Source organism: Micropterus dolomieu, linkage group LG22 (genome assembly GCF_021292245.1).
Source record: "Micropterus dolomieu isolate WLL.071019.BEF.003 ecotype Adirondacks linkage group LG22, ASM2129224v1, whole genome shotgun sequence".
NCBI lineage: Eukaryota > Metazoa > Chordata > Actinopteri > Centrarchiformes > Centrarchidae > Micropterus > Micropterus dolomieu.
The window spans coordinates 33,287,526-33,305,954 of record NC_060171.1 but is presented as its reverse complement, the minus strand read 5'-3'; the positions used below and the strand labels follow the sequence as shown (position 1 = coordinate 33,305,954).

At 39.1% G+C, this 18,429-nt stretch overlaps 1 protein-coding gene across 2 annotated transcripts in view; it reads left to right on the top strand.

The window, feature by feature from the left end:
* The window catches only part of trhr2 (thyrotropin releasing hormone receptor 2), a 31,253-nt gene extending 17,170 nt beyond the window's left edge, over positions 1-14,083 (top strand). For both annotated transcript variants that reach the window (XM_046036783.1, XM_046036784.1), the window contains exon 6: positions 13,094-14,083. In XM_046036783.1, the coding sequence (XP_045892739.1) occupies positions 13,094-13,663 (570 nt within the window). In that variant the 3' untranslated portion in view covers positions 13,664-14,083. The remainder of the gene's footprint in view (positions 1-13,093) is intronic.
* Positions 14,084-18,429: the final 4,346 nt, after the last annotated feature.

The window sequence follows — 18,429 nt, the reverse complement described above, 5'->3', positions numbered from 1 at the left end:
GAGCTTTGTAGGTAAGAAGAATGATTTTAAATTCTATTCTGGATTTTACTGGAAGCCAATGCAAAGAAGCTAAAACAGGAGAAATATGATCTCTTTTCCTGGTTCCTGTCAGAACACGAGCTGCAGCATTCTGGATCAGCTGAAGAGTCTTAACGGACTTTTTCGAGCAGCCTGATAATAAGGAATTGCAGTAATCCAGCCTAGAAGTAACAAATGCATGGACTAGTTTTTCTGCATCATTTTTAGACAGGATGTTCCTGATTTTCGCAATATTACGTAGGTGAAAAAAGGCGGTCCTTGAAATTTGCTTAATGTGAGACTTAAACGACATGTCCTGATCAAAGATAACTCCAAGATTCCTCACAGTGGTGCTGGAGGCCAAGGCGACGCCATCAAGGGAAACTATATCTTTAGATATTGCGTCACGGAGGTGCTTAGGCCCCAGAGCAATAACTTCAGTTTTATCTGAGTTTAACATTAGAAAATTACAGGTCATCCAGGTTTTAACATCCTGAAGGCACATTTGAAGTTTAGCTAACTGATGAGTTTCATCTGACAAGTAAACAAAAATAATAAGGGGAGGAAAATCCAAACCTACATGGCCCCCATGTAGGATTACTGCCACACATGTTCTCAATCTAGAAATCACTTAAATAGGACCTGCCTGACAAGCCTGACAAGTGAAGTAGACCAAAATATCCTCAAAAGCTGGACATCATGCTGCGATCCAAAGAAATTCAGGAACAAATGAGAAACAGTGAGTGCAAGTGAGTATGTACATATGTATGTGCATGTATGTACGTATGTATCTGCAGTGCGTCTCTCTTTGTCTGTCCTGCTTACCCAGCTGTTTGTGTCTTGGTTGCTTGTCAGACTGTGACTGAACAATGAAATTCCAGCAAGAAACATCTGTGGGACCAGTCCAGACACAGATGTGAGGGCACTCCTCATAGGCGCATATCATTCTAAAACAAGACAGTGATTATCTGTCTCTCAGTCATGGTTTAGTTACAACTCTGGACTTATGCAAGATGGGAAGCAGGGAATTCATTTTATACCTAGTATTTTATATTTGAAAATGTATTGAAAGAGTCCGTTTGAATGAGCCTGACATAGCTGAAAACATTAATATATAGAAAATATCTATAATTGAATTAACATTTTTCATGTGGTATCTTTACTACTTTGTACTTCCACCACTACTGTGACATGTTTTTGCTTTGCCTGGCTACAAACACATTTACCATGATCACTGGAAATTCTCTGTGTCGAACCCCTTATAAATGCGCTTCAGATACCACCACCTGAAGACGCATTGATATCACTGTGTGTGGGTATTAGTGCTGCTATTGGACTTTTTTTGAAATTAGGCTCACTAGCACAGAAAGGGGCAAATTTTGCGCCAGATGTGTGCATATTACCAGCTCTAACTTTAAAACACTGTGGGCTGACATAACTTACAGGGGACAGCTGCTGTTGAGGGGTTGCAGGGGATGTTGTTGCTGCTACTGCTGCTGCTGATACTACTGGAGGTGATCTGTGACTAGAGATATTAAAACAAACATAGCATATATATTAGCTGATTAAACAATTATGTGACCATGACAAGATATAAAGATTGTTGAGTGTTTGAAACTGGCTGAGTGACTTACCTGCTGTAGTGCTGCAGCTGCTGCCAAGGCTGACTGCTATGATAAAATAAGAGGGAAACGCTCACAGAGACTGTTGCACACCAAGAGCTGCAGGTAGAGGAAATAAGATGCCAGATTCAAAAAAGTGTGGGTTTAACCTGAGAAGGAAACATTAACAGGGGAAAGGATGAGGGTGGCCATGGCAGGGGTAAGAATGAGACAAACAAATCTATGGACAGAGTTGTGTGTGTCTGTGTTGTTTGCTTGTGTGTCCACAGTATGCAATATTGTGATAATGATTTTATATATTGCATTGTGAATCTGTGATATATTTGGATTTTTATTGGCTATATGTCTAATCATAAATATAAATAAATAAACTAGCATTAGCCTAATCTCCCACCTTAACATTTCATACCTTTTTCTGAAATCTAATAGAGTCCTTTCATCTTCACTCTTTACTTTGATGTCATGAATATGCTTCATTGACACTGACATTTTTTTATTAAGTTACCGTAATAATCGTAGTTCAAGTGAAAAGTTTTTAGTTAAATTACATAAAAAAGACCACACCTCTCAACGCTCGTGAAACTTTTCTCCCTCAAACAGCAAGAACGAAGTGAACAGACCACCTTTGTTCATCTGCACGTAGAGGCGACACACAGCAATATACAACAACTGTGCTGCTCTCTTTGCGTCTTTCTTGTAAAATTTATCCAAAAACCCACAACAAGCACATTGCGGCAAACCCCTCTTACCGGTGGAATCGAAGGTGTCCTGTAGGCAGAGCTGCTGAATCACTAACAGTGTCTGAGCGGGAGGGCTCGTCACGGATGAGGTCATCAGGTGAAAGGTCATCATGTGGGTCATTTTATTTACTGCAAAATTATTATTCATTCATTTTACTAATAGTTTGATTGGGCAGGCCTTCACAAAAGGGCCTTACAAATTTAAAAATAAATAAATAAAGGACATTTTGCACTGAAAATAGGGTACTTTGGGCATCAAAGGGCAAAAGGGCAGGTGCTCAAGCACCCAGCGCACCCCCCTCTGCATGTGTCTGAAGTTAGAGGTGCATTTTGTGGCTGCTTTGAGAATTATATTATATTATATATATATATATTATATATCTGACATCTAATAGGATTCATTTCCTATCTTTATTCAAGAGCGTGGTCTTTCAATTTGAGAGCATAATTTATTGATTTTACGTTCAGATTTTGTAACGCTTTCCCTTAATAACCTGCCCTTACACTCAAATGGCCCCTACTTGAGCTTAGATTTGCTCTGCTTCTTGCTTGTTGCTTGCACAGATCTCCTGCGCTCCAGCTTTAGCCGTTCTTCTCGCGCTCATGCTGTTTGTGTGCGCTCATGAAACTCTGTTCTCAAACTTTTGCTCTGCTCTCGGATTGTTTTTTAAAATAACGCTGTCAAAATCTTCCTGCTAATAGAATGTCAGGTGGAATGCCAACAAAATGATCCTCCACTCTGTTAGTGTTTTTGCTGTTATGAAGCTTGCAGGTGAAGAGAGTTGTCAGGCAGCCTTTTTTGCAGATTCAGACTGTGCCAAAGTAATATGCTATAGAGTGTTTATCTCTGCGTATATGCGACCACACTCTGTATGTTGTAGAGAATTGAATTAAAGCCTATGGTTAAAGTACTTAAGCCCCGCTACACCTTCACATGTTTTGTCAGTCCATTGAGTCTCCCACAGAGGCCTGTACTACAAAGGGGATTTCACCTACTCAGATTGAACTCTGTTATCAAGGAAAGTCAGGGTTGACAAATTCTGACTGCTTACTACGACGATAAATAAGATGTTAGTTGATTCATTGTCAACTGGACTTTGTGCAAGTTTGCATAAAAGGGTTGTGTTTGGCAACTCAGGCAGTTTTTTCATAATGGCTCATGCTTCATATTTTCCACAGAAGAATGCACAATGTTAATGTATGAGGAGTGTAAAGAAACATTAGTGGCCAAATCAAACAATTGAATTGGCCAACAAAGCCAGGAGGGCTTGTTGGCAGCGCTTGGAGTACATTTGTAAGTAACTTTACAGTGTTTTTGTTTTAATTCTCTATTTTGTCTTATGGACTCTTCTTTTCTTTGCAATATGACTGAGATGTAAAGGTACAACAGCACATTAGGGCCAATGTAGGTTTAAAAAATACAGAGCCAGGGAAGAGAGGTAATAATCCAATAAAGAAAAGAGGTACATTTTGTGGGAAGAAAGTCCCAAATCTACAAGAACCTGAATATTCTCTGACATTATTACCATACATTTTTGAGAGAAACTCTTTGAAAATAGTTTATTTTGTCAAGGAACCACATTGCTTAACTATGCAAGGCTGCATCATCACACCACAGATGCACCACAGAAAGGTCAAATCTACACATTGAAAAAACACAATTACGGAAAGTCGTCACATACTTCATTCAATGTTATGTTATCTGTGAGAAATAGTTTCCCCGTGCTTTTCTTCCTCCTGAGTGACTGAGGTATCCACATGAATGCTGGTCTAATGATGTATAGAGCTGAAGTTAAAACCATCACATCAATCCAAACTGCTGTGGGTTGCTCAGGGACCCTGGCACTGATGAAAGGCAGGAAGAAGAACCTTGAGGCCCACGCAGTACACAGTAAACACACAGCCCAGGCTGCAAAACATTCTCTCTGAAATCTCTTCCATCATGTTCGTTCTTTTGTAAACCTGGACAGAGGCTGATAAAATGTGTAATTTGGTGTGTTCTTTGCACACAAGACAGGACGCGAGTTTGTCTGGTTCCCACACAGTGGGCGTTCCTTTCCCCAGCAGCACTGACAGGACAGTTACCAATTATAGGCTAGACACTCATTGAGTATTGGGTATTGAGGAAGCCCAGGGTCTGTTTGTAAAAAATCTAGGAGAGTCCTTTCTTCTGGTGCATTTTTGACAAAGGAGACGCTCAAGGAGTGTTTGCTGCTCCCAGTGACTGACACAGGATTTCGAATTGAACTTTGAGATCTGTATTGTAATAACTATATGTTAAAAATATACCTGAAATATTAAGGGTTAATATTAATTGTAGTTTTTGGCCACTTGGGAGCACCCGAAACAAACTGTAAATACAACAATGACCTATTATCACCCTATAAACCTGTTAAGGTTGTTGCAAAAAGTTGTTTATTTACACATGCAGCACACACAGAGCAATGAATACATTCATTTGGTGTTGCGCTTCTGTCCACCTGATGGATGCAAATCCAATAATGACTCTCCTATTGATTTTTGTGTACACCAACTCTTGAGAAAAATATATGGCTCTTTTGCTGCTAAATGCTTCACCATATTCACCAACATGGTCTTACTTTGTCTATTTGCTGTTTGGGACTGGGCAAGTAGAGTACAGTGGGCTTTTCAGTGAGTTTTTCTGCTAAAACAGATCCTGGAAATGAGGTTGATGAGAGTAGTGAGCGTGAACCATACAGACAGTTTGTAGTCCCCAAAACCAAAACAACAAGCGGACGATGCTAAAACGCTCTGTAGAGCTGAAAGGAACTAAATAGTCAGGTAACTGTGAGTGAGACCTTACTTACGTATTACTATTTTTTCCCCAATAGTTTATTTAAATACATTTGTTTGTACAGGCTTGTAAAAGTCATCAAACAATGTCGCTGCAGAAAATGAATGGCAATTTTACTTCTGGACTCCTCCCATGATGTAACTAAGAACTGCGTCTGGCTTTTCTAGAAGTCACTAACAGATTAAACAATAACCCTTCCATTTAATGTGTCCTGAGGCTTTACCTTCCCATGTAACCTCTAGCATTGGTTATTTTGGTGTCACTGTGACTCGGTCTCTGCACTGCAACACAGTGACACTGAACTATCACGCGAGAGTAGAAAGAAGATCCTAATCTCGTGTGTTCAAGGGGCTCCATCTAGGAGCTGAGGATTTGCATAATGTGATTTGGGATTTACATTGAAGTGTGCTTAATACCGCAGATGATTTTACTCTCAGTTCTTCAATAGGCACTTCATGCTCTTTCATTCATCGTTTGATAAGCCAAATCAATCTGATAAGAGTTTGATAAACTTGTGTATGCCAAAGAATGACACTTTTATGATTGGAGATTAATACGGTGTGATGTGAGATTGCTGTATAGTTTTAATCTCTGAGAGTTTCTTTATGTCTGTGATCTCCTTAAGTGCATGTAGAGGAAGAGCAATGTGGAAGCTTGGTCACTGTTGCCCCGGGAGAGTCGATAGCATCAGAGGCTAAATGCGAATTCATTCCATGACTGAATCCATGACTGGATTCAATGTGGGAGGATGCTGCCATCAGCAAAAAATGGGATTTGTTTGTAATGCTGCAGTCAAGTACCCTGCTGCCACATAATTACAGTCATAATATGCATATTCAAAATGTCACCCCAATGCTTTCTGTCTCATTATGGCAGTGCAAAGATAATTAGAAAGCTCTCCTCCCTGCCTCCTTCATGTTCAATTAAACGCTTTGTTGTTCAGAGTTTTTCCTTTTTTATCTACCTGCTGATGTCACTGGCTCGCAGCTTAAGGCATAGACACAGACCCTTATCTCAAAAAGCATTTTTGCTGAGAGGAGGTATGTGCATGATACCTGGTATCAACCTGCCACACTTTGTTTTGCCATTTTTTCCCCTGCTGTTGTTTGGAAAACATGGTCAGCTGAGCGAAAGGCAGCCACGCTTCTGCCGAATTGTTACGGCACAGTGAAGGTAGATTGAGAACTTTTAAATGGTATGGATGATTGGGGGGGGGGGTTGAGGTTGGGAGGGGCTAGATTTGTTGCATTACTGGCAACTGATAAGACTAATCACTTGAGTCTTACAGGCTTGGCTACACCCACCCCCCACCCCCTGTCTTGCAGGGGTTCAGAAATGTCTGAGCCGTTACCATGGTCACCAAGCTGTGGTGGGGCGGGCTGAGGAGGAAGGTCAAGGCATGCTGAGGGTGTTGTACACACACACACACACACACACATATTTCTGAGACACCGCTGAGTCACTCTGCCCCTCCACACGACAGCCTTTTACCTTATAAAAGTGAAACATGAAATACTGAAATAACCTTTGTGTACATATTCACACTCTCCTGTCAAACTCCTGAAAGCAGTCAAAATGTTTTTCCATCCATCCATCATCAACTGTATCCTGCGTACAGGGTCGCGGGGGGCTGGAGCCAATCCCAGCTGACATCAGGCGAAAGGCGGGGTACACCCTGGACAGGTCGCCAATCCATCGCACGGCCAAATTGTTTTTCTCTGGCAGCTATATTTTATGAGTAGGCCTTTGTGACATTTCCACCTGCAGGGTTCGGGGACCTCACTCCTCAACCCCCAAAAATCTTGTTCAGCAGCCATCTTCACAATTTTAAACCATTTATAGACGAAAAGCCAAGTCAATAATCATGTCAATGATGAATAAACTTGCCCACCTCCAGATATCATAGTCTAAATCAGGAGACCAAACATAGCCAGGGTATGCGGGGGTCTTTACCCAGAATTTTGTTTTAATTGTTGGCAAAAAGATATTCATTGAATTCATGGAGTGATTTTGTTGCTGAAATGTGGGGAAAGGGGCATTGAAAAATAGGAATCTGGAGGGTAGACAGGTAGCTACAACATTGTATGAAAAATGAAAAATAAATGAAAATAGATAAACAAATCATTTTGAATAAGAAACTAACTAGATTTGATTAAACTAGAAAGCCAGCCTAGAAATAGAAGAGAGAGAAAGAGTCCTATTTAGTTTGGATTTGTCATATTTTTCTCATTGATTATGTCTGAGGTGCTTTCCCACATATTTACTGATAAAGACTAATGAGGCAATCTTCTGCCACCTTGGCAGCTAAATTACAGTTTTTTTTCAATTTCTAACCTGCATTGGTCAAATCTGAAGTCACATTGTCAAAACTCTTCACCCAGTCAGCGAAACAGAAGCGGATGTGGACCAAACTGTGAATCATTTTTCTTTGCTTTCACACAAAATGCAATGATCTCTTTCTCCAAAATCCATGAACTCTTTTCTCATTACTACTTCACCACCTGCAAAACACATACATACACATACATCTGCAGCATATTTTTCAGATGCTAACACACTGTGTCCAAAACTGAAAAGATGGCAAACGTCTGTTTGCTTAGAGAAATGTGCGTAGTGTTTTGAATATGGTTTTACTGTAAATCTGCAAGCTGAGTGTAAAGCAGAAAATGTATTGAATGAATTATATTCTAGCAGAATTGGTTCAAGGGGTTGGTACTGTACATGAATTACAGGTTGTGGTCATTGTGTCTCAGGTACCAGTTTTACTGTGTAAACAACTGACAAAAACTGTATTGCAGCACTGAAATGTCATGCTTTTCACAAGTAAATTACTGAATGTAGTGGTGTAGGGAAAAAAGGATATTGAAGGAAATGTCTGCATTTCTGATTCATTCTTGTTACATATACTATAGAACAGTTAGTAAAGTGAAAATATGTGTCTTTGGTACATTTCTAGAATCATCTTTAACATTTGCAAAACTGTTTATATTTGTAAATTATGATTACGGTTTGGATGCAAATGAAAATGCACAAGGCTGCAGTACAGAGTTATACATTGCAAGGGTTTGGATTGGGACAGGTTTCACAGTAACACTTTCACTGTATGCACTGTAAGAAAAAAAAAAAACGAGTATTTCACAGCACTGCCAACCATAACGGAAACAATCACAAAATAAGAAATGGAAACATGGAAACGCTCCCTCAGGTTAACGTTCCTTGGGCCACATATATGAAGTGTTGGGCGGTTTGAGTAATTTTTTGAGGTGAGATTAACTTTTTTGGCCAATTTGCATGTTGGTAATGCAGACTGTGTGAACACTTTTGAAAAAGTGACTTCAGTTTTGACCACTGCATCTTAGCAATTGAAAAAAACTGCAAGCTATTACAGTTTTTTCTTCTTTTTTTTTAACTTCTGAAGCTGAGCTGCCACCTACCCCGTTTCCTGGCCTGGTGTGGGAACACATTTTGATAAATAAACGCAGGTCTCCATTAAACATCTGGTCTGGTTTTTATAGCAGTTCTTTGGATGTATAAAACCTCTAATCACTTTTCTCATTTAATTTAATCCCAGCTGAGTCTACATAGATGCAGGCATGCCTGAAGTCGCCTAAAGGCTTTTTAAATGTGCATATGGCACCTTTTCACTAAGTGATAAACTAGCTTAATTAATTTTAATTCAGTTAAAAAAAATTTATGGATGAAATATTTGATAGGGGGGTCTGGGGCGTCCTCCCCCAGAAGATTCTGAGCATGAAACCTGGGGCCTTGCTAGACATAAAGCTCTACTGGCCCACAGGCCCCCACATCCCTCATGTAATTTTTTTAATTTATTTTTTGTGATGGAAGTGTATGAAATATGTTAGTATGTGCCTCACCAGCTTCCCTTGCTTAGCCCATTAATGTTGGTCATGTCAGAAAGGGCTTTGACCGCAGCATAAGCACACTTGTGCTAGTCTGTTTATAAGAGCAGTATTCAGTAGTTACAAAACGTTACGTTAACGCCACTCTCTCCCAATGAGTCCAAGCATCAGTGAGTTTCTTTCTGTAAGTTTCATGTTGCTGTGCTGCTTCAGCAGATGCTTCAATAAATCAGATGTAGAAATGTTCGCGATTGAAAGTATTTTGCTGGTCGCACAGTTTACACTAGACGGCAATGTTCTTTGCGTCTTAGACTGTGACACAATAATGGCAGCAGCTGCTTACAGCTGTGGAAAGAACGCCTCTCTCTCTCATTCTCCATTCTTCCTTTAGTGTTTGGCTATCAGCGGACATGAACAACAAAGTCCGGTCCAGCTGAGCTGTCGCACAGTCGTGGATTTACGTTACTTGCCTTAATAACTTGTAATAATATTACCGTTTTAGAAAAGTAATTAGTTACACTACTTAGTTACTGGGAAAAGTAATATTATTATTATGCCCAACACTGGGCAGTCTTGAGCAAGAGGAATTAAAGGCCTGTCCCAAATATAGGCAGAGTCAGTTCAGTGATTTTAGCAAATAAAAGCCCGGGCTATAAATCAATGTTTTACGGTATACTGTCAATTAATAATGCATGAAGCAGGATTGCAGCATAATGTATTCATTAGATGATGGCCAGTCCAGCCTGTCTGCTGGACGTTGACTAAGCTAAATGATTTGTTTCAGCTGAGCTCTCATTTGCATGGCTGTTTAGATGTCAGGAGGGTTAAATAGTTAGAACTATCAGTCAAATTAATGACGTTATCACTAACTCCTAAACTCGTAAATTAGTTTTTCAATGAGTAATAAAATGGAAGTGTGGTGTGACAGCGTGTTAAAGCTGGCAGTTGCTGTGTTTACCTGGACATTGCCTGGACATGTCATAATGTTGATTCAAGTTGCTGTAATAAATATATTTTTTTGTTGTCACTTTTAGTGAATTCTTCTGGATCTGTGTGACGTGCTTGTCCTTGACCAATTATATTTTTTAGCTGAAGCTGCTAACGACGCATTTTGTGATTTGTTGCAGATTTGACCTTTTTAATTTTAAAAAGTTTTTCTCCCTCCTAGAATTATATTTCTGCTTTGATGGAAAATCTCTGAAAGACCATACAGGCCAAGAAAAAAAAGTAATAATTTATTTATTTTAAACAATTCATTGTTTTCTGCATAAAGCAGATTTGTGTGTCAGCATCATAGCTGAGGAGGCGGCAGATGTAAGCATTTTGGTTGTTTTCAACCTTCCCAATGATTTTGAGGAACTCATGAACTTCGCCTGTGTTTCAACCAAGGTCTTTTCAATCTGCTGTTGTGGGTTTGTGGAAAGTGCTGCTAGTGTCAAACAAAACAACAAAGTTCAGTGCTGCAAACTCCTTAATAATAATAAAAAAAAGATTTCAAAGAGCAGGAACTGCAACCCAGGACTCAAAACTGGAACTACATTTCTTCAGTCAAATTGCAGGAAAGGTTCCTCAGATCCTAAAAGGTTCTTTTGGTGGAAACGCAGGAAAGGTTCCTAACAAAATAATGTAAGCTCAAACATCCACTCACTGTCACAGTCCATTCTTCCTTTAGTGTTAAGCTATCAGCAGACATGGACAACAAAGTCCAGTCCAGCTGAGCTGTCGCACAATCGTGGATTTACGTTACTTGCCTTAATAACTGGTAATAATATTACCGTTTTAGAAAAGTAATTAGTTACACTACTTAGTTACTGGGAAAAGTAATATTATTATTATGCCCAACACTGGGCAGTCTTGAGCAAGAGGAATTAAAGGCCTGTCCCAAATATAGGCAGAGTCAGTTCAGTGATTTTAGCAAATAAAAGCCCGGGCTATAAATCAATGTTTTACGGTATACTGTCAATTAATAATGCATGAAGCAGGATTGCAGCATAATGTATTCATTAGAATCCTGAGTTTCATAGCCAATGCAGGAGAGTTGGCGGCCCTGATATATGATTATAATTAACCATTCAATATTTATCCTCTCTTAATACCTACAAGTAGTAACCGAGTGTTGAGCAAGTACTTTTGTATACGGGGCTACAGGTTATGTAAAAAAATGCTTCAGATTACAGCCTGCAGTGTACAGCATGTTACTCATGAGTTAGAGTGTAATCTTTTTTACAATAGTGTAGCAGTACAGTATGTATCAGTACATACAATACATAGGCACTGGGTGGGAAGTTATGGACTAATGGGGTAACAATTAGCCTGCGGGTGCCTCTTCTCCTCTTTTTGCCCTCTGTGCCCTGCGAGCAATGAGCTCTGAATAGAGATCAGGCTGCAAAGCCACTGCCTCCAACCTCTATTGGCGAGAATTTTGCTCTCTAGCCACCTTGCTAACATTCTCTGACCAGACCGGCATATTTGGGGAACTTCCTCTTAAATGTCACTTCCAGGTGATCCTCCCAGGGTACTGTCAACTCCAGGAGTATGACTGGCTTTGTGAAATTAAACCCTAGAAGCATTTCTGGTCTTAAGGTGCTGGTTGCAATGTGCTGCGGGAACTTGAGTTGCCTCCTATAGTCCACCATCAGCTGTCTGTCTTGCAGAGACCAGTATTCCTGCTGTTGTTCTCACAGGAGGTCTTGGCTATTCCCCGGCTCTGACAAAGGCGATGGCTTTTTTGAATGGCGAGTCTTCTTGGCCCACTTAACTCCAGCACTGATGGATTCTTGGATGGTCTTCAAGACCTGGCCCCACCACTCTCTCAGTGCCTTGGTGCAGCAGCTAAGGATGAGCTCAAGGGTTCATAGACCGTCTGGACAAGGAACTTGATCCAGTTGGGCTCAGCTCAGCCCAGGTCACTTTCCACTCCATGGCGGTCTTCCATCTGATCCGTGCTCCCTGTTAGCTCATCATCAATGTTCTGCAGGTCCTTTCCTCCTCCACTGCTGCTCTTATTTCCCCCCAGACTAGGTGTCACTTCGCCTTTCCTTTGGGGATGTGGGGGTTTGGAAACGATCCAAATCCAGCTCTGCCTCAATTCACCACTCCTAGCAGCCTGTTGTGATGGAGCTCTGCCTACACAGCAGCTTTCTCTGTTCTTCACTTCTTCCTAGTTGTCACCTCAATTTTGACTTTGGCCACCTTCTGATCTCTTGACTCACCTCTCTAGCGCTCATCACCATGAATTCCTGATGGGTGGTTGGCATTGGGCAGATTCTGACTTTGTGATCATGTTCATCACTCATTTCAGACGACAATGTCCTGTCAAGGTACAGCAGTGGGCCGATTAAACTACGTGTACGTGCTGCATTATTTAGGGGAATCTGGAGGTACCTCAGATAGCTTGAGGGAGGCTCGAGACTGGGTTCAAAACTTTAAGCCTCCTCAAGCCCTATCACGTCACTAGTATTAACTCAAATTCAGTTCAAGACAAATCAACTCAATTTTCATTTGAGCAACAAATCAAATTCAATTCAAGCCAAGGCTACTTTGTGGTTGCTGTGGATGCCTTAAAAACTTGTCATTCGTATGCCATTTATTTTAAACTGCCACCTATTTGTGTTTGTGAGACACACATTTGTTGTGATCGATTCACAGGTACTTTTTCATGTTAAGGAAGTGAATTATATTATTTATATGTGTTATTGATCTGATAAGTTTATTAGACTTCATTTAAACAAAGACAAAGTGGCCACTGTATGTATGCCTTTCTTCACATGGGGTCAGTAATCAAGGTTATAAGGTCATGTTCATTATTATGTTGTTCATTATCCATTATTTATCTACAGTACATCTATGAAAAATCACGTAAAAGTTTTGATGTAAATTATGAATTTAGTATTAGTATTATTTTATTTGCTGGAGGGCCACATTTGGTCCACAGACTGCTATTTGCCTATCATTGACTTTGAGGCTTTATTCCCCTAAAAACTAATCATAGCTGCTTTGAGTTTTAATGAATTGAATGTCTCTGCTTCTTCCCTGCAGGTGACTAAGATGCTGGCAGTAGTGGTGATCCTATTCGCTTTACTGTGGATGCCCTACCGGACTTTAGTTTTGATCAACTCTTTCGTAGCAACACCCTATCTGGATGCCTGGTTCCTCCTGTTTTGTCGGACATGCATCTATGCTAACAGTGCTATAAATCCTGTGATATACAATGTCATGTCTCAGAAGTTTCGCTCAGCATTTCGCGGGCTTTACCGTTGCCAGCGGCCAGAGATAAATCAGAGGACGCTGTCGGTGGTCCAGTCTGGCTTCAGCACTGTCCGAGACCCCCCAGCCTCACAGGCCAATAACAATGGAACCGATGAAAAGGCAGGGAGAGCCATCCTGAGTACTGCAACTGATATGACTACAAAGCAGAATGGAAGCAGTCATCAGGAGACAGCAACAGTTAATGACAAGAACGCAGACCATCCCATCAACATAAGCTCAGATACTTTCAGCTTTGGTGTGGATCCAACTGGTGATGAGGAGATGGATTGGCCTACAAATAATACCACAGTGAATTTTGGACACAGACAAACAACAAACGATCAGCAAGAAAACGTGTAAATATGTCCGTATCACCATATTGTAGGTGTGTGGTTGAATAACTATTCAACTGAGCTTTTTCCATCCGGTGACAAAACAGCTGTGGATTACTCACGGGCAGAAACTACTTGACACAAGAGAAAAGAAACTTTTGACCAGCATTTATTTCATGATTCAAAAGCGGTAGCTTTTGCCTTGACTACTGAGGTCACATAAAAAGAGATGAAAGAGATGATGAGTAAATGGCATAATTCACACTGTGGTATAGAAGCATTTCTTTGGCCACAAAATCTTATCAAAATTCCATGTCAAAATGTTAGTTTTAAATGAAAGTTTTCTTTTTAACTCTAATTAATTTATAAGCTATTATTATTCTACACTTTTACCCTCTAAAAATACACAGCGAACTGGTTCTCATAATGAACCAAGACCATAAATGAATTCCTAGATTCTGTTTCACCTAGTGATGTAATGAAGTTCAGTTATTTGGATGTGACATACTTTTGTGTATGAAAAGGTCAGACAATGATCTTTTTATATTGCATCACTAATTAAAGCACTAATTATTTGACTGTGGTCATGTTTTCTAATATGTCATGCATCCTCCAGTCAGCTGTTTTTAAAAAAAGTCATAGTAACAGCTTTAAAAGAAACACGTGGTCTGTATCTCTTGCACAACAGCAAGCACAGAATCAAACAGACTTGAGCAAAGGATCAAGACAATTCAGTTTAGATTTTGTAGTTCTCAAAACAGTGTTAAAAGTCTGGGAGGGGTGGAAATTGTGTGATCCACTGTATACACTGTATATTTGACATTTCATTTTAACACAGTGATCGGAGAGAAAGGAATGACTCTGGACACTGAAGTGCTCTGAGAATCCTATCCTGACATTTTTGGTATGGGACTTTAAAATCCAAAATATAGATAAAATAAAATGTGCTTCAAATAATATCAAATTATCAACATAACCATTACATCTTTGACCTCTTGCTGGCGAAGAAAGAAATAAAAGGCGATTAGATGTTAACGCATGGTCAGCTTTAACTGGTGTAGAAAGCATGGAGACACTGACTGGTGTCTTGTTGTTTATATTGACACACCTGTGATGTGTAAATGCAGTATTTACACATATTCTAAAAAAATATTAAATATTGGCCAATTATATAATCTTATGAGTGAGCCAGCCAGCTTAAAACATACCAAAGACATCTAATATGTGCAACTACAAAGTGATACTAGGTCTAAGATGGTGAGCTATAGAAACCCTTCTCTGCCTGCAGTCCTCAAGAGTTCTTCATTAATGTGTGCTCCTCTGCCACTGACCTTAGCTAGGTGCTATACTGTAGCACTTATTATCAGTCATTTGGTAAGGATAAAAGCCTCAACTCAAGACAGAGGTTTATTTGGAAGTACCTTTACTGAGAGGTGGTCAATTACATGTGCTGCACATTAGGTTTTAAAGCTATGAGCCAGAAACCAATCCATGAAAAATACTTTTGTTGTCTAAAGCCTGCATGCATTATACAGCAGATATCATTTGAAAAGGTTGAAGTTGATTTCATCTCTGTGGGTCCAGCACAGAAATCCAGCTCACGTGTAGCCTGTTTCAGCAGATTTTCTTAGCTTAACATGTCTCCCATTCTAAAATGGGCACAAGAGACACTGGGAGCGTCCTCTTTACATTTATACATACATTTCTATACATGTTTAAAAAAGTAATATGTTACTTTTTAAAAATAAAAACTTGCAAAACCAGGTTAAACATGTACGTTTATGTACTGGACATGGATAAAATTGATATCAGTCTTAGTGGCTATTTTCTAAAATGTTTACTGTTACTTGAAGTGTGTCATATTTATTGTTAGTTGTAGTGACTTCTTTTAATACACAGACGCTATTTGTTTTTGTGAGAGAAGTTTTAAAACTACAATCGTTGTTGTTTTGTACCAGTATTTTGTCGCGGAGTATACCAGATTCTGGGGAACTTGTATAGAAGAAAATAATGGCCATGAATCTGATTTAAACAGCTGAATATGTAAATGTGAAATTACTGTTAGCTCTGAAATATTTTTCTTTATATGATATATATTTTCTAAATAAAGTGGTATTGAGTAGTGATTAAATTTTACAGTGAAGTATTCAGTTACTTATAAATTCAAATCTATGGCAATTGTTTTCCTCCATAAACCTGTCCCATAAGTCAGCTCACCCTTTAACTGATGAGAACACCAGTCATCATATTTCCCAGCAGATTCTCATGCTAATACCTTAGCATACACATGTTAATTGTATACACTGTGTTGAGTGATATTAGCTCCCTGGTATTATCTTTAATTCCTGCAATTAAAGTGAGTGTAAATATTTTAGTTTAAGGATATATGAGTTAAAGAATTTTTTAAAAAATCTGGTTGGCAAACATGCACTCTGAAGCTATAAAATATATTTCCAAGGGAAGATTAAGGAAAATTTAAAGAATCTAACTTTACATATTAAAAGCTGGAAGAACATACTGCATCTAAATATGGCCCACATGTATTTGTTTTGATCCTTTGTCTTTAATTATAGTGACTGCAAATGATTATGTGAAGTGCTGTAAGTGATGTGTAAGCTACGATGGGACTGTTTTACTTGTTTGTATTTCTAAAATGCACTGCATGCCTATGTTGATCCTGTTGGATCTTGTTGGATTTTTGACATAATTAGTACACAACATTTATTTGTGTTTGTATGCTCCCAGAGGTTTTCTTTGTTGCCACAGAGTAAGCAGAATTTCCAGGATATTTTAGCTTTTTCAAAAATATGTATGTAGCAGTGCTAATGTTTAATGAAAATAAATCATGTAAAACATTTGCAGCCTTATTGAAGCTACATTAAATAATTTTTGTGCCACTTAGGGGAAGCGTAACAACATGTTAAATATATCAAATCACAGCATATTATCATCCTGTAAAGTTTCTTAGCTGCTGTGATGTGATGTGATGTGATGTTTGTTGTTTTCTAACTTTTTCTGTCTGCTGTTGGGTTCTGTTGAAAGAGGAGTGCAGTTAGTAAACCGAAACAGTCTCATTTGCTATGTCAGATACGTTTGTGCCCCCCTCCCATTCAGACAGATTTCCACCTGAAGTGGATCCAACCGTTTATCTAATAGGGGGCAGTTTGATACGATGACTGACAGAGGAGCGTCATGGGGTCCAGATTTAAAAAGTCACATGTTTCGCTGCTTTGATTGGTTGTAGGTCTGGACCAGTCTGCCGGTCCGTCCAGTGCACAACACACGAGGCTCATGTAACTCAAATCAAACTGTCAAACTAGGCAGTGCTGATCAAATATGAATCAAGACAATTTTTTTGTGTACTGTTCAGCTGCAATTTGAGGAGTTTGTTTTTCAAATTTTTGTCCTGCTTGAAAACGGACCAAGCACTGCCCCAACTTTCATGTTTCACTCAGCCCTATGATAACATTTCATTGCACTGAATGGTTATAGGTCTATCCAATTGCATCCATTGGTATTTTGTTCTGCACCTGTTGATAACGCCCCTTGGAAATCAAAAATGAACTTAGAGGCTCCAGACTTATACACATTTGCGAATTAGTCTAGCGATGCCAGGCTACAAAACAATATCAAATATGCCAAATCGCTCCTTCAATCATTATCATCTGATCCATTACTGAAAGAAGAAAAAATAGTGGAGCTTTAAAGTTCACATTAGAAGGTTAGTAACTGCATCTTCTCTCACAAAACTGTATCATTATACTGAAGAGATGACAGATTGTTGCATGGAACATGGAATTTCTTTGACAAGCTCTTCATCTACAAACATCTCTTGCTTGCCTCAGCTCACATCAGTTCCATAATATGTCCAACCACTGTCCTTTGGATTTATGTGCTATAGATGGCAGGACAAATTTTGGGAAGTCCATGTCATGCCTATAACTGATAAGTTTTTAATTTTCTTGTTCATGCTTCTTTAGTTCTTTGCTATATATCGCTGGGGTGCGTAATTTGGTGATAAATTAATTATTATGTTCCAAGTTGAAACATTTTCCATGTAATCTTATTGTGTTTATTGGTAGTTTAATTGATGTAATTTTAAAATCTTTATTCCACTGTGTTAATATATGTCTGGATGTGTGTGTATGTATGTGTGGGCATGCACATGCATTGCTTACAGGGAGTTAGCTATCAGGAGGGAGAGTACATCCAAAAGAGGGAAATGCAATTCAAGTACAGCCATTGTAAATTTTCTTTATGGTTTATGAAGTTTCCGATAGCTACTAAGAACAACAGTAGAGTATATTTAGATAATATTTAATTATTCTATTTCTAAAATGTTAACAGAGCTCACTCATTTCGCTTGAAATGACTTATTGACTATGGTGTTCTCATTTTGGAAAATGACAGTGTGTGGATTGGCTGACAGTAGCATAAGTAGTAGTAACTCCTTTGGACATGCTAGTGTGTGTGGGTGAGTGTGTGTGTGTGTGTGTGTCTAATTCCGTCATTATTTAGCCCTGGAGAGCTGCTGGTTTGTTGTGTTTTAAATGTGCTGTAATCAAATATATTGATTTTTAAAGTAAAAGTGTCTTTATCTGTGTTGTTGCAGCAAGATGGTGTTTTATTGTTTAAAGAAATATGCCATGTATTGTGGTCTGTGGTTTCATTGTATGCATGTGCAGTACAGTGGCTTACTTTCCTTATTTTAACAAAATCAATAAAAAAAACATTTGTTGAAGCATCTTTCAGTCACAACTACGACAACTACTACTTCTGCTGTACATTTTGAAT